Source organism: Lemur catta, chromosome 22, assembly GCF_020740605.2.
Source record: "Lemur catta isolate mLemCat1 chromosome 22, mLemCat1.pri, whole genome shotgun sequence".
Taxonomy (NCBI): domain Eukaryota; kingdom Metazoa; phylum Chordata; class Mammalia; order Primates; family Lemuridae; genus Lemur; species Lemur catta.
The window spans coordinates 14,436,157-14,453,211 of NC_059149.1; the positions used below are offsets into that span (position 1 = coordinate 14,436,157).

Sequence of the window (17,055 nt, forward strand, 5' to 3'; positions counted from 1 at the left end):
GTGTGACTTACCTTGGTTTTCTGACTCCTCCTCAGTCTTCCTCTACCAGGAGGCTTTCCCCCATCCTGTGAGATGATGGAGTAGCCTCCTCCCTAGGAGTGACGCGTGTTGGTGCTGTGGACTCAGTGTTTCTGTCTCCCCCATCCCCACCCTCCAAGTTCATATGTTGAAGCCCTGAGCCCCAGCATGATGGTATTTGGAGGGGAGGTTTGCGGAGGTAGTTAAGTTTAGATGAGGTCATGAGAACGGGGTGCCACGATAGATGCCCTTAACACAAGAGGAAAAGACACCAGAATTCTCTTTCTCTCTGCCATGTGAAGACACAGCAAGAAGGAAGAGAAGGTATCTGTCTGAAAGCTAGGAAAAGTGCCCTCACCAGGCAGCGAATCTGCCAGCACTTTGGTCTTGGACTTCCCAGCTTCCGGAACTATGAGAAGTAAATGTCTGTGGCTTCTTAAAGCCCCACAATCGATGGTGTTTTGTTAGAGCAGCTTGAGCTAAGTTACTTGGTGTACCTGAGAGTTCATTTTTCTTTGATAGAATTTGTCACTTCAAGACATTTGAGGAAAAAGGGTAAGAAGCTGAGGTATGAGATGACCTTGCCCCATATTGTGTTCAAAGTACAAGAAGCAACAGAGGCCAGAACTACCACTAAAGCATAGTGGATGAACCACAGAAAGAACTGTGTGTAGATCTAACGGTATGATTCCACACTTAAATTCGTCTTTATTTTTCTGTATCAAAAAAATTGTAATTGTAGTATATTGGATTAGACTTTAAAAATGGTAAACTGGGGCCGGGCGCGGTGGCTCACGCCTGTAATCCTAGCTCTGGGAGGCCGAGGCGGGTGGATCGCTCGAGGTCAGGAGTTCGAGACCAGCCTGAGCAAGAGCGAGACCCCGTCTCTACTAAAACTAGAAAGAAATTATCTGGCCAACTAAAAATATATATACAAAAAAAATTAGCCGGGCATGGTGGCTCATGCCTGTAGTCCCAGCTACTCGGGAGGCTGAGGCAGGAGGATCGCTTAAGCCCAGGAGTCTGAGGTTGCTGTGAGCTAGGCTGATGCCATGGCACTCACTCTAGCCTGGGCAACAGAGTGAGACTCTGTCTCAAAAAAAAAAAAAAAAAAAAAAAAAATGGTAAACTGAAAGAAATCTTCTCTTATTCCCTGGAATTCCCTTGCTGCCCACTGCAATTAAGTCATTTCTGAGGGTAGAAAAAAATATATGAAATGATCTTTGAATTCAGTTTTTAAAAAAACGTGAAGTTTTTAAATTTTTTGAGAGACAGGATCTCACTGTGTTGCCCAGGCCGGCCTCGAACTCCCAGACTCAAGTGATCCTCCGGCCTTAGCTTCCTGAGTAGCCGGGACCATAGATGTGCCCAGCTTGAATTCAGGGTTTTTTTTTAAATTTTTTTTTTATTTCCGCATATTACAGGGGTACAAAGGCTACATATATTGCCTTTGCCCCGACTGAGTCAGAGCTTCAAGCATGTCCATCCCCCAGATGGTGCACACTGCAGCCATTAGGTGTGAATATACCCATCCCCTCCTCCCCGCTCTCCCCTTGAATTCAGTTTTTAAAGTCTCCAAAAAGCTAAATATATTGCTTCTCTCATGATCACATGTAGACCAAGGAGAATGCAAAGGTTGCCCAAAACCAAGGTGAATTAGAACCTTCTGGGAGCTTAGTCTCGTGGTTCAGGGCTCTACCTACGTGGGTAGAGCCAGCTTGAGAAGTTCACCTTTACCTGCCGCTCCCCTTGCTCCAGGCCCTGTGGGAGCTCACGTGTTCTTGCTGAGTGTACTGATTCTGTGATAAAGAGTAACCAGGTTCCTGTGGTTGTGGCACGTAGTTCTCACCAGTGAGAGTTGGATAGTAAGGGTTGATCATGTGACAAAAGCCTTGATCACTAAGTCACATAGCACCAACTGGAGAGGCTGCAGTTTTGAAAGAGAAACAGGAGACACAGGCAGCTCAGTAGGGTCCCCAAACCCCCTGCCTGCCCCCACCCACTCCCATTACTGGCATCACCGCCTGAGCTGCACCCATAGCCACCCCCCACCGCCAACCCCCGTCAGGGAAAAAAGGGTCTTCCGTGAAACCAGTCCCTGGAGCCAAAAAGGTTGGGGAGCACTGCAGTAGATCACTGTTCAACTAGGCTGAAAACAATTACTCAGCAACCCATAAATCATAACCTAACTTGGAAGTGACACGGTGCACTTTGATATTATGGTGTCTGTCTCCCAATAAGGCTGAACATGGCATTTCTAAATGTAATTTACTAAAAAGAGGTCAGTTTAAAGGAACTCTGTCATTACTTCCTTCAATATTGACAGGTATCCCTCAAACACAAAAAATTACTGTTTCCTGGGTTTAGATCTTGATAAAATAGGGCCCACGTATATTCATAAAGTGCCAAATAAAGGACTGCTCATAAGGTGTGGGGTTAGTTGAAGCAGGCAAATGCTGTTGCTGAAATTTGGCTTTTAATTACTTTCTTGATGTTGAATTTTTTGCTCCAGTCTTAGTATAACACTGCTTTACCATCTGCCTCAAAACCCACTAAGCCTGCAGGGCGAAGAAAAGAAAGACTGCCTCTGAATCCCTCAGAGTTTCTGTTTTTTTGCAAAACATACTTTGAAAAGTGGCAACAGAATGTTTTCTTGTAGGGTGAAATTGAAGGAATGACATGGAAATACTTATAACCTTTGGCATTTGTAAGTCACATTCCAGCGTTGCAACATTAGGGATTAAATAGGTTGTGGGTTCCCAGATCCTGTTCTTTTTCGGGCATGGGGCAGGAGATAGTGCCCAGATCGCGCTGTAGTGAGCATCAGGTAGAGAGAACTGCCATTCCAGAAAAGTTTTATCTCACTGAACTCTTTCTGGGTCCCCCTCAGTGCCCCAGAGTAACAGACCTTTTAAGTTTGATGATTCCTGAGACGGGGAGGTTCAGGTTAATCTAATGTTCTGCTTAGCTAAGTATTGAGCAAAAACAATTTGAATTCCAACCTTTGTTAATACCTCTTGCAAATGTCTCAGTTCATTTTTTTGCTTTAGAAATCAGCCACCACACCTGGCTAATTTTTTTTGTTTCTATTTTCATTGCTCAGCTAATTTTTTCTATTTTTAGTAGAGATGGGGTCTCACTCTTGCTCAGGCTGGTCTCCAACTCTTGACCTCAAGCGATCCTCCCACCTCAGTCTCCCAGAGTGCTAGGATTACAGGTGTGAGCCACCGCGCTGGGCCCCATCTCTAGTTCTTTAGGTGCCTTGGTGACATCAACTAGGTGAGGCTAAAATGTTACTTTGAGTGTGATGTCATGATTCTCAAAGTCAGTGGACCTGTCCTTATAGTCTCCAGTCAATAGATCTGTAACAGCTGCATGTTCTTCAGATGATCTGCATATCTCATCCTGTTCATCAAGACTTTGCTAATTGGGGAATGTTGTCCAAAATTTCCTTCTGAAGAAGTGTTTTGAAAAAAGATAGCTATTTTTAAAATGCTTGGATTTTTTTGTCACATATCATGTATAGATTTAGCTTTACCTTGCAAAGAAATATTCAAGTCATTTTGATTTGACATGATATCACACAGAAATGCTGCATTCCTATAGAAATCTTCTTTTAATAATTCACATTGCTGATTCTGTTCTTCATAAAATTTAACTGTTCTCACAGGGATACCTGTCCCTGCAATAGCCAATGCACTTTAGAATGATAGGCAAATCCATAGTTAACAATACTTAGAAATTATTGCAAAATGTCACTTAAAATAGTAGCTTTAGCACAGAGATTTTGCTGATGCAAGGTATAATGAAAAGAAATGAGAGCATCTGGATTTGTTAATACTTTTTTTATCTGTGCAATAAAATCCTTCTTGTTTTCCTGTCATGGAAGGTACACTGTCTGTACATACACTCACTAAATTTACCAAATTCAGTCCAACTTCACGACATTTATCTTGAAAGTTATTGAAGATATCTATTCCCTGTGTTCTGTTTGCAAGAGGGTCCAAAGCGAGTAACTCTTGGTAACAAAGAAAATCTTCTGTTATGACCCAAATGAAGTATAAAACATGCACCGAGTCAGTAATATCAGTTGATTCATTCAAAGCGATTGAATAATATATATTTTCCTTTTGAAGTATTGTATGAAGTTGTTCTGTTAAACTGAAGGCTGATTTATGCTGTTGACCAGTTATGGTTCTTCTTGAAAGAGGAAATTGTTTGTACTTTGAAACGTTATCGGAGTCTAAGCATTCTACAACTTTAACAATGCATTCTTTGACAATTTCTACATCACTGAATGGCTTCTCTTTTTTCCTGAGTAAATAAGCTACTTTATAAGTTGCTTCAGTGGCATTATTTCCAGATCTTATTGCTGCTTGAAAGAATTGTCTTTGCTTTTGCTTTTTGTTTTCTTTTTTGAGACAGAGTCTCTTTATGTTACCTCCGGAGAGTGCAGTGGCATCGTCGTAGCTCACTGCAACCTCAAACTCCTGGGCTCAAGCGATCCTCCTGCCTCAGCCTCCCAAGTAGCTAGGAGTACAGCACATGCTATGATGCCTGGCTAATTTTTCTATTTTTGGTAGAGATGGGATCTCACCCTTGCTCAGGCTGGTCTTGAACTCCTGGCCTCAAGGGATCCTCCTGCCTAGGCCTCCCAGAGTGCTAAGGATTACAGGTATGAGCCACCGCACCCAGCAGGCTTTTCATCTTTTAAATTACGCAATACAACCTTTTGTGTCTCTCTCTTTAATTTAAAATATTTGTGGTCCTTCTAAGTGTTATAATGCTGATGAACATTGAATTTCTTTAATGTTGCTATTGCAGTATCACAAAGCAAGCAAATCATCTTATCTTTAACATAAACAAGATAATAATACAATTCCCAGTCCTCATTAAAAAATCTGTTTTCTTCCTTTCAGTGTTCTCTTGGTCTTCTTTGACGTGAGAGACTGTGACACAGACAGAATTTAAAAATACTGTTGAGCTGTGCAACTATTCACAAATTCCATTTCAAACAGAAACTCAGTGCGCCATTGCCAAAAGCTGATAACAGACTGGTGTACTCGACCTCCATAAGCTCTCGCCAAGCAGCCTCCTGCAGGCTGGTGGGCACCAGCCAGGTGGGGGAAGTTAGAACTAAATCATGAGTGTAGCAGCCGTCAATTTAGCCCTTACGGTTTATTGATCTTCTAATTGTGCCGGTCAATCTGGGAGGACTGTTTTCGTTGAAGTTATTTTGTACTTTAGTATTTTTAATACGTTCGTTTTAAACATAAAATAAAAATATAAAAGATGAACAAACATGTATTAATAAAAGGATTTGTTCTGTAAAATTTGGATTCAGTCAAAAGGCTGCACGTAAGGACCTAGAAGGCCACAGGTTCCCTACCCCTGCTTTAGATTCTACTTTGTATACTTTGTACACTGTTTGGCCACTGTTGGTATAAAGCTGATGAAATGCTACAAAGACAGGGATCTGTTCCGTTTTGGTCACCAATCTGTTCCAAGCCCCCTAGAACAGTGTCTTGTACGTAGTAGATAGACACTCTATAGTTGCTAATAGAATGAGTCGAAGACTCGATTGTGTTTTGTTTTGCAAATGATGACTGGTCTGTTTTCTAAGTGCTTCTTCGTCCTCCTGGTCTTGCACTAGGTTTTAGGCTGCAAAGAAGGAAGACAGAGGGAGGAAACTGTAGGCAACTCTGTGGTGAGGGGTGCGAGTGGGGAACCAGGGGAAGGAGGTTTATGATTGAGCACAGGTGACATTCTCGCCAGGGACAGTTACACGTTAACCAAGGTCTCATTTTACCGCCAGCACAGGCAGTGTGAGGTTTGTACCTGTCCAGGCAGAATTGAAGGTAAGGGGGCAAGCCCTGGGAAAAGTGGTGAAGCTTCTGACTTTTGCCACCTGTGTCACCAGACTCTCTGCGTAGAGGGCTCCCTGTTGACGGTGCTGGCAGGTCCACTGAACAGAAAGATGCTGAACATCAAGCATGGCTGGAGCAGGAAGCTCTCCGAGATGTATTGTCAGTTTGGAAAGGGAAGCCAAGTTACAAGAGTCCCGTGACGATGAGTTTACTGACGAGCACATGAGAAACTTGTCTCTTCCTATGGCCTATTATTGGTTAAGGCCAACCTGGAGAACCAAGGTGCATCAAAGGAATCTGCCGGGTGGAAAGTGTGGTAGGCTTCGGGTCTTAGCTGTGTGCTCCTCTGGGCAGTCAGAGCCCTGAGAACTCATCACACTCCTGCCCCAGCCTGGGAGGCAAACTTTCTTTGCGATCAGTTGATCTGTTCCAGGTGGGGAGCCTCCTGGGGAGAGTGTCCCCCATTTTCCATATGCCTTGAGTGCACACAGGAGCCAGCGGACTGCAGAAATAATTCAGAGCTGTCAGCGTCACCATAAGATCTATCTTAACTTAGACATAGGTACTTACACACATTATCTCTAACCTTTTCAAAACCTCTAAAATGGAAGTACTATCATTCCCAATTTTTGAAATGAGACACTGAGCTCAGAGAGATTTGGAAACTTACCAGCTACAGCCACTACTAAGTGGGAGAGCTGAGAGTCAAACTCCCTGTCTGTCTGTCTGGCTTGAGGTTCTGACAGCCTGATGCACACATTGTTGAAGAAGGGTGGGCAGGGGTGAGCAGGACTGGACCAGCTCTTCGCCCCTGACTTCCCCAGCTTTGGACGTCACTAGATGTGCTTTGCATCCCTTCCAAGTGAGAGCCCCTGATGTCATGTTGTGCTGGAGCGTAAATAGGTCTCTAAAACCAGTGGACACCCCCAGAGGCCTATCTCCAGGAGCGTCCAAAATTGGACAGTAGTATTTCAGGGTCATAGGCATTCTGTCTTCCAAAGCTCTAGGCCCCAAAGTGTGCTGTGCTGGAGTGCAGGTTCTCTGGCCCAAGAGGGTCACAATTTTCCACCACCCTCTTCCTCTGCTTTCTGACCCGCTGCTCAGGGATGGGCTGAGAGCCTCTCTGTGGCCAGGCCTGTGGGCTCCATGACAGCAGGGACTGGATCCATTTAGTGCTTTCCCTTGCATAATGCCTGGCACAGGTGGGTGCCTAACCAGTACTTCTGAATGAATGAAAGTGTGAAAGTCAGGCCATCTTGGTCCTTAGAAGAAGCATATTCCAACCTTTTTTTTTTAATTGCCTTAAATAACTTTAGAATAGCTTCGAACGTACATGAGAAGTCAATTGATGATGTATGGGAGTGGTTCAGAACATTTAGTGTTTTATGACACCCTGAATTGGTTTTAAGGTTTCCCGGAAAGCCAGAGAAGGTGGCTGGAGGACCAGCAGAGTGATATTTAGCAAACTGAAATCACCTCTGTGTTGGGGGAAATTGGTTTGGGAGTCTGTCCTAGCTGCAGCCTCTTAGTGAATGTAAGCTGCAGACTGCAGGATATCAAGGTGTGGATTGAAGGTACCAGGAAGTGCACTGTCTGCTAAATGAGCTGGAAAAGGCGGGTTTGATAATACGATCGCCCCCCACTAAGGCACTAGGATTGTTCTTCCCTCCGGGTTTCTGCCACCTTCCTCTGCTCTTACCGTTAAGAAACTCCTGTCATCCTCCTTCCTTAGAAATGGCTCATTCCATCTATACCCATAACTTTGTCAGGTTACTTGGGGGTTGAGAAATAGGATATCCTCAGCTGGCCAGATGTGAGGGCAGACTAGGTAGAAAGCCATAGATTATTCTAAAGTTATTTAAGGCAATTTAAAAAAAGATTTTGGAATATACTTCTTCTAAGGGCCAAGATGGCCCGACTTTCACACTGGTGCCAAGTATATGGGTAACTTTGGTATAAAGTACTTTCTCCATAGTGTGCTTGTAATGCTGCTGTAGGTGTTGAATCCTTTAATTTATTAGGCTTAACTTCTGTACCCCTCTCTCAATCCCATGAGTTCTAGCTTCTCTTGCCTTTAGAATTCTTATTGTAGCATAATCTCATTGAAAAAAACTCAAGTCCAAAACTAGGCAGTATATGACCCAACTCTTGTTTCTTTTTCTTTTATTTAATTTTTTGCAAGTCATCAGTATCCTAATGACCCCTCTCTTTTCAGGAAAAACAATCCCAAATAAGTAAATAACTGATAATTTCCCTGCCATTGGATGGTTAACTTGTTTCCAGTTATTCATTATGATTGTGCTTCAGCTAATATCTCTATACATGCATCTTTGGGCATGTGAGCATAACATGAAACTTTCTCCTCCACTAGAAAACAAAAAACACCTTATTTCTCTAGGTTACATTCCTAAAAGTAGAATTTCTGGACCCAAGGGGAAGTGTTTGCTAACACTGGTTATAATCAATCTTTTAAATTTGTACCAGTCTTATAGATGAAAAATATTTTATTGCCTAATTATCTTTTACCTTTTCTGTTTTTACATGTAATTTTCTATTTAGTCTTGTTTTTTCACTTTGATTCCATGAGTATTTTTCTATATACTAATAGCATAATGAAAATAACTATAGTCATATATGTGTTTATACATAACATGATCTTCTCTGTACATTCAGGTTTTCTATATCTTAGGTTACTTCTTTAGGCTAAATGCTTAGAAATAGTCATAAATCAAAGCCGTTTTTGTGAGCTCTAATATATATTTAGGTTTTCTCAAATTTGTTTCCTAATGGTTAATCAACATCCCAAGTCCCATGCCATATACGTTATATTTTTATGCTTTTGGTAAATATGTACCAGTCTCTAAAATGTTCAGTCTTCACTCTGTCAATAGACATGTGTGAACATTTTTTGCCCCACCCCCTCCCCTCCAAGTGAACAATATTGATTTTTTTTTTTTTTTTTTTTAAGATATACAGTTAAGTCTCCTAACTTCATTGTCTTGGCCAAGGCACATCACCAGTGCCTTCCAGTCAGTATTTCTAAGGTTAAAGGGCATCTGAAATACACATTCACTGGCAGGTCTAGAGAGCTAACAGTCTGTAATTTGTCTTTCAAAAAAGTGAGATCAATCTAGTTTTCCTTCTGTAAGCAACTCCTCAGCTAGGGTACCCTGAATGGCTTATTCATTCAATCAAGTCCACATTTTTTACCCTCCAGGCCTTGTAAATTAGAGTCCTACTTAACCCAGTTTTTTTTAAAAGGAAGTTTTAGGAAAATGATCAAAGGAAAATTAACAGATGTGCACAAAAATGAAATGTGCAAGGATGTACACTGAAGCTTGTTTATAAGGACCCTTGGGAGGAATTAGCCTTACCAGTATGATTAGTTATTTTGTTAAATATCTGGTTACTTTTTGCTTGATGAAATCTTATTAACTATTTGTGTTTTCTTTTGTGTATTGGCTGCTAGAAGCTAAGAGTCAAATTTGTGGTCTATCTCTAGCAATTCTGTGAGACTTAATGGCCTGCATAAATCTCACTACTTGGTTCATTGTCCTTTGGCCCTGAAGAATAATGTGGCTTTCCACAGAGGTTTTGTTCAGTGGCCATCCGGGTGTTTATCTACCTACTCCCAACAGTACATTTCCCAGAAATCTCCTAAGACAGCTGCTCAGATGATCTGATTGCACTTTCTGTCTGTCTGCCTTTTTTCAGAACATGCTGATGAGTAAAATTCCCAACTTCATCACATAAGGAAAATAACGTTCTCATCTTTTCCAGTTCTATAATAGAAAAAAGGAAGTAACTATAGAATTTGTTAATAGTTCATTGTGACTCAGAACTCAAGGATGTCTCCTTGCGTGATGCTTAGGGTATTATTTCTTGCGGGTTCGTTGGATGGTTTGAGTCCAATATCCTTAAAGTATGTCCTTTTTCTTTTCTAGGTGAATGTTGGATGTGTGCCCAAAAAGGTAGGATTTTTATTTCTCTTTCCCTTCACAATCCTTTTTCTATTTGGTAAATCATGATCAGAACAAGAATGTCTCCAAACATATCAGTTAAAATTCTTTCTGTAGAAAAGAACTGAGAACCCCACTAAAAGTGGCTTAAGCAATAGGATGGTTTTTGTTTATATTTTTTTAATATCACTTATCAAGAAGCCTGGAGACAGGGAGTGGCTGAGATGGGCTTAGCACTTGAGGATATCTGGAACGATCCTGGCTTCTGCCCCGTCTCCTGCCATCCTGGGTGTATAATCAGAATCCTCATGGCCTCTGGTGGTTCCAGGAGCACCTGGCAGGACGTTCTCACCCTGGTCAGGTTTAAGCTACCCCCTGCCGGAGACTGGGCAAGTGAGTGTCATTTTCAGCTAGGAAGAAATGAAGGAGGGGAGATAGCCACAGAAATATTAGCTCCCGGACACTAACTGCATCACACATGCAAAAGAAATTCATCCTGAACCTTCACCACGTGGGAAGTTCTCAGAGTGACAGCGTTCCCGGGGTGCGCCCAGTGGGGAGGTAACTGGGAATGGAACACAGTGACCTCAAACTTCTGATGGCCCGGAGGGAACAAAGACTGACCAAAAATACCTGTAGTCACGACATGAAAGAAAAGCACCCTCCATGTATACAGGATCACTTTTTCTCACTAGGAAGATCCAGCCAGGAAATAAAAACGTTTCTACACAACATCTGCCCAAATGCTGATGTGACCAAGACGTTAAGTGGATGATGGCACAGGCAGAGTTTCCTCCCTCACGTGGCCCTGGCCAAGTACCGGCACCCTGGGTGACTTTGCTGAGTCTGCTGCAAGCCATCTGGTCTTTCCCCTGCTCCAAGGCACGTGCAAACCAGCTTTTCCCAGGGAGACTAGCATTGCTTCTTCTCCTGGAAAGACGTGTCAAGATGGTTGTTCGGGTTTTGTTTATTTTATTTTGTAGGTGGTAGGTTTTGGTTTTAAACACAGAAGTATATTTCACTATAAATTACTCATTTTAAAATCGTGTATCATGTGATTCTGGGTATCTCTAAGGTTGTATTTCTCAAGTTATTTGAATGACATTTCTTGGTACAGCAGATGGATACCTTTATGGATAGTAGTCCCACCTTTTCTATTCCAGAAATTCAAGTTTATTGGGTCACTTCAGGAGTGATCAGACAGGCTAGTGAATTGATTACCTGACATCACAAGGGAATGATCTTATAAAATGATCCATTGATCTATTGGTTTAGAGTGAGTGAGATTATATCTCGGCCTACTAATTAAGACTGGTCATCTACATCACAGGATAGTTTTTTCTCAATGGGGAGAGCCAGCCAAATGAGGGAATGGACTCTTAAGTATTCCCATTAAGTTCTGTAGCCTTGTGGATTCTCTTTTCCACATTAGTGATTTTTTTTTGGTCTTAATATCTGTGGTGCAGGTCACCTTGAACCCATACTTTACCCTCGACAAAGAGGAAGAAACAGCAGCTCCTATTTCCAAAGTTGACTCTTGCTTATAGTTGCAAATAATGTTAATCCTCATTTGAATGTACTTTCAAAACATGTTATAATCCCAAGCTTACAACCTTTTGTTACTGGCATTACATTTTACATTGCTGTCTTTTCGGTATTATGTAAACAAACATCCTAGTCTCATTAGTGACGAACCCTGAGTGTAATTCCAGAAAGGTTTTCTGAAATCTGTTCCATAGTACAGATTTTTTTTTTTTCTTTCTGTTTTAGGAAGATTTCTTTTTTCCTTTGGGATATTTTCCCTCAATTATTTTCTTTCTAACTTTTAGTTCTACTTTTTGGAATCTGTTCTACTTGAAGTCATGCAATTATGGCTATATGAGTTATGTAAATTAACCGTAAGGTGGTTTTATGTAGCCTAAACCAATTATGATAGTAAAGTCAGTGTTGATTGGTGCTACCTTATTAACAAAAAATACCACTGAGCTAATACTGCATAGAAAACTGAATCTGAAATATTTTGTCTCATATATTGTTTTACCTACTTCTGATCACATGTGGTAGGCATTTATCTTATATTTTTATAGGGCTATACTGATTTCAAAGTGCTTTGCACTCTTGAGGGTCAGTTGGTAATTGCCTCTTATTTTTGTAGAACAGACTGAAGCCCAGAGTAACTCCCCTGCCCGAGTGGTAGAGCGAGGTAGCAAGAGAGAAAGAACCAGAAGGATGGGTGTGCTTGGTACCTACCACCCTGATGAGCTCTGGCCTAAATGCCCACTGCAGTTGTTTAATGCCATAGCATTACACATAGTGCAAATTGGAAACAAATAAATATGTTAACCTGGTGGGGATATGAGGTAAAGTGATATTCATTAACATAACACGATTTATTTGTGGTGCTGATAAATCTTCCATATGCATTAAGATAAAGAGCAAGCAGATAAAATGGTTAATCCTATGTTACATGAATTTCACCTTGATTTAAAAAAATCTAGCAGAGTCATCAATATATTCATCTTTAGGCATATAGGGAGATAGGTACAAAGAAGGCATCCAAGGAAAAAATGGAGTCTAAAGCTTATCCGACAAAGGAAGATGGTAGTTTGTCATCTAGAGTTCTCGATGCCAATTTGAACTCCGTTATCGTGATGATTAGTTAGCATATAAGACCTCTACAGATTGTAGCTATGTTGGAGCTCAGAAAACAGCACCCCGGAATGAAGGCCTCAGAAGCCCAAGGTTTTCTCTAACCCTCCCGCCTCTCAGTCCCGTTCTTCCCTGAAGCTGGCCATCAAAGCTGGAATCCCTCTTCCCCAAGGTGGGTCATAAAAGCCACAGAACCCTTTTCCCAAAAGCCAGCCATAAAACCTAAAATTTTTGAAAGTATTAAATGGATAAAAAACAAAACAAACAAAAAACCTAAAATTATTCCATGTAAAAGCAAGCCATAAGGGAATTATCTGACCTACTTGTTTGCAGGTCATGGGATCCCCGCCCCCCATTCCAGAGAGGGTCCTGCCACACACCCGGAAGGAAGGATGCTGCTCAGGCCACGAATAATCTAGACAGACAGGCCTTGCTGGGCTCCCCCACTCAGTCTATTAGCATCAGATCATACCCTTTTGTCCAATCATATTTCTACACAGCTGTCCATATGTTGTTGAACCTAAACATAAAAATGGACAATTTTCCCTGTATCTTTGGGTCTTCATTCTGAACTTTACCCGTTAAATAATAACCCTTCATTCCTCTCTCCTCCCAGCCTCTGGGTGCCTCTATTCTACTTTCTGTCTCAGTGAATTTGCCAATTCTAGATATTTCTTACAAGTATGTGTAAGCACCTTAGATAAACTTGTGTGCCTTTTCTCCAGTTAATCTGCCTCATGGCAATGATTTTTCAGTGAACCTTTAGAGGGGTCCAAGGCCTTGGACATTCTACAGCTACATTCTATAAGAGATGTGTTGAAGCTTTGAATTCCAGTTGTGTAGTTACATACATCCTGATAAGGGCATGTTTGTAGTTACTGAATACAGAATAGGAATTCATTCTCCTTAAAATTTCAGTCTTGGACCTTTTTTTTGAGACAGGGTCTCACTCTGTCACCCAGGCTAGAAGCGATCTTCCTGTCTCAGCCTCCCAAGTAGCAGGGGCTGCAGGTGCTCGCCACCACGCCTGGCTAATTTTTCAATTTTTGGTGGAGACAGGGTCTTTTTTTTTTTTTTGTGACAGTGTCTCGCTCTGTTGCCCAGGCTAGAGTGAGTGCCGTGGCGTCAGCCTAGCTCACAGCAACCTCAAACCCTTGGGCTTAAGCGATCCTCCTGCCTCAGCCTCCCGAGTAGCTGGGACTACAGGCATGCGCCACCATGCCCAGCTAACTTTTTCTATATATATATTTAGTTGGCCAGATAATTTCTTCCTATTTTTTAGTAGAGACGGGGGTCTCGCTCTTGCTCAGGCTGGTCTTCAACTCCTGACCTCGAGCGATCCTCCCGCCTCAGCCTCCCAGAGTGCTAGGATTACAGGTGTGAGCCACCGCGCCCGGCCGAGACAGGGTCTTGCCGTGTTGCTCAGGCTAGTCTTCAACTCCTGTCCTCAAGCAATCCTCCTGCCTCCATCTCCCCAAAAGCTGGGATTACAGGTGTGAACCACCACACCCAGCCAGTCTTCGACTTTATATAATAGCTTTTTACTAAATCCCTTTCCTGTAAAGTTACATACGCAATTTCATTTCCTGAAACTGAATCCAAAAGGGCAGGTCTTAAAGAAACTTAAAAAGATAACGTGAGCAATAATATGTTTTAAAGGAAGGACTGTAAGGTCCATAATATCCTATTTTTACAGTGTTTATAAACTAGGTAATTTAACAGAAGTAATATCCCCCAACATTCAGAAGCCTCACTATAAAATCCATCTGGTCAGAGTTGTTAACTTTCTCCTCTAAAATGTTTAGTTTTTTTAATTTAAGTTTTTTTTTTAATTCAGTATTTTTATCTGCTATTACCGAGTTACCATTCACTCATGGTTCCTGTCTTCCCTCCGGACTTATGTACGACTGTTTTGGGTCTTTCTTTCACAGGTGATGTGGAACACAGCTGTCCACTCTGAATTCATGCACGATCACGTTGATTACGGTTTTCAAAGCTGTGAGGGTAAATTCAACTGGCGGTAAGTGTTCATGCTCAGAGGGTTCAATTACAAATGTAAATATTTTTCTTTCATAACTAAGAACCATAAACTTTTGTGGGGGCAGGTGGAGGGATTATTGTGGTTAAGATGTACGTAACAGAAAATTTATCATTTTTACTGTTTTTAAGTATACAGTTGAGTGGTACTAAGTACATTCACACTGTTGTGCAGTCATCACCACTATATTGTTTGCAACTATCACCACTATCCATTTCTAGAAATTCCAAACAGAAACTCTACCCATTAAATAATGACTCTTCATTCCTCCCTCCCTCCAGCCCCTGGGTACCTCTAGTCTACTTTCTGTCTCTATGAATTTGCCAGTTCTAGGTACTTCATATAAGTGGAATTATACAATATTTGTTCCTTTGTGTCTGGTTTATTTCACTTAGCATAATGTTTTCAAGGTTCATCCATTTTGCAGCATGTATAACTTCATTCCATTTTAAGGTAGAATAATATTCCATCGCATGGATAATACCACATTTTCTTTATCCATTCATTCATTAGTGAACTTTTGGGTTGTTTCCACCTTTTGGTTATTGTGAATAATGCTGCTATGAACATTGGTATACAAGTATCTGTTTAATTCTCTGCTTCTGGGCCTGGCCCCGTGGCTCACACCTGTGATCCTAGCACTTTGGGCGGCCAAGGCAGGAGGATCTTTTGAGCTCAGGGGTTCAAGACCAGCCTGAGCAAGACTCCATCTCTACTAAAAATTAAAAAAAATCAGCCAGACATGGTGGTGCGTGCCTGTAGTCCCAGATACTCAGGAGGTTGAGGCAGGAGGATCGCTTGAGCCCAGGAGTTTGAGGTTGCAGTGAGCTATGATAATGCCACTTACTTGCACTCTAGCCCAGGTGACAGAGCAAGACTCTGTCTCAAAAAAAAAAAAAAATCTCTGCTTCTAATTTTTGGTGGTTTCTACCTAGAAGTGGAATTGCTGGGTCACATGGCAATCCTGTGTTTAACTTTTTAAGGAACTGCCATAAATGTTTTGAAGCCATCAAATTTTCAAAAAACTTTGGCAAATCCACTTACTCAACACATATTTATTAAGTGGCCACCACATCCTAGGCGCTGTGCAGAAGCGTTTGTCCTTGCCTTCTGGGCAGAGAGAGGAAGCCGCCCGAGCATCCCCCGCTGAGTGGAATGAGGATCCTACGCCTGGGGAGGCAGGTGGACAGGGGGAGGGGTGGCTGTTTTCGGAGACATTCATTCACTGCCGTTCCTGTTGACGGTCTGTGATTCTCTGCTCAGGGGTGTTCAGGGACAGACGTCCTCGTTACTAACTGGAAGAGGAAAATCCTGTTTCTGAGAACTGACTGAGGTTTCATTGCAGTGTCATTAAGGAAAAGCGGGATGCCTATGTGAGCCGCCTGAACACCATATATCAGAACAATCTAACCAAGGTGGGTATGCAGGGTTTTGAACTTTGAGACGGAGCTGCTCTCTGCTGGAGTACCCTAGACTTGTAACCTGTCGCTAGAGCTCTTGTTTTTTCTATTATTTCATTTGTGATTAACGATTATGAAGTTAACCTGTCAGAGCAGAAGCCTCTGACCCGTTCAGAGGTAGACCGGGCCTCCCCTGGTGGCTACGTCTTGAGTGGGTCTGGCCTGTCACTTAGATTCAGAAATCTCACACATGGGAGACTGATTTATGCCTCAGAATGCCAGTTTTGTCATTAAAATCAGGGACACTATCTGGCTGAAAACCTGCCGGTATTCATTTGCCCAGAACAGCCTCACCCTTGGTGGCTGGATCTACTCAGGAGACCAAATTATGATTCCAAAGGTTGTTTTTATGAGCGAAGAATGAGGAAAACTTGGCAAAATGTGTTTGCCTCCAGCAACTGGCTGTTGTCCTTTGCTAACCTGAGGCTTTTTCCGCCTTAGTGGTTAGATGTCAGACCTCGTCCACCTGGGACCACGCAAGTGACATCGATAAATTATGCATCATTTAATTCTCTTTTTCTTGACAGCATATTGCCACCACCCTTCATTTGCCTTTGCAGGGTCACTTTGCAGTTTCTAGGATTTCTTAGGTTATAGTTAGATCAATAGATTCTTGATGATATTGGTCCACTGTAATCTCATTAGCATATTTATAAACCAATTTTTAAGGTGGGTTGCTTCTACAGATGACTAGCCTCATATACTTTTTTTTTTTTAATTGGCAATAATCGCACCTCGGATAAACCTCATTGGCTACAATACTGCCACTGTGCAAAGCTTCTCATATACTTTTATATTGATTCTAACCATTCATTGGATTTATTTTTGGAGAGTAATCTTGTTTTACCTTAATCCCCAATTCAGGGGGAAAATATATTTAAGGGCCTACAGTCCCTATGCACTGACTACAAGAGATTTTTAAAGGCTGTCAGACCTTAAAATCACAGCGTATAGGGATACCACTGGCTATATGCTAAAATCCCCACACAAAATTTTTTAATGGAGGTAGCTAAAATAGTTTTGCAAAAGAGATAGGAAAATCACTGAGGAATCAGCATTTTTTA

At 41.8% G+C, this 17,055-nt stretch overlaps 1 protein-coding gene and 1 pseudogene across 2 annotated transcripts in view; one reads left to right on the forward strand and one right to left on the reverse strand.

The window, feature by feature from the left end:
• GSR (glutathione-disulfide reductase) overlaps window positions 1-17,055 on the forward strand; it is a 41,688-nt gene that overhangs the window by 6,312 nt on the left and 18,321 nt on the right. The window contains exons 1-4 of one of the 2 annotated variants that reach the window (XM_045535279.1): window positions 8,163-8,190; window positions 9,828-9,856; window positions 14,425-14,513; window positions 15,877-15,946. In XM_045535279.1, the coding sequence (XP_045391235.1) occupies window positions 8,178-8,190; window positions 9,828-9,856; window positions 14,425-14,513; window positions 15,877-15,946 (201 nt within the window). In that variant the 5' untranslated portion in view covers window positions 8,163-8,177. Of the gene's footprint in view, window positions 1-8,162; window positions 8,191-9,827; window positions 9,857-14,424; window positions 14,514-15,876; window positions 15,947-17,055 lie in introns of those variants that run through there. The other variant, XM_045535278.1, reaches the window with a different exon arrangement.
• LOC123626738 lies at window positions 16,592-16,770 on the reverse strand (annotated as a pseudogene).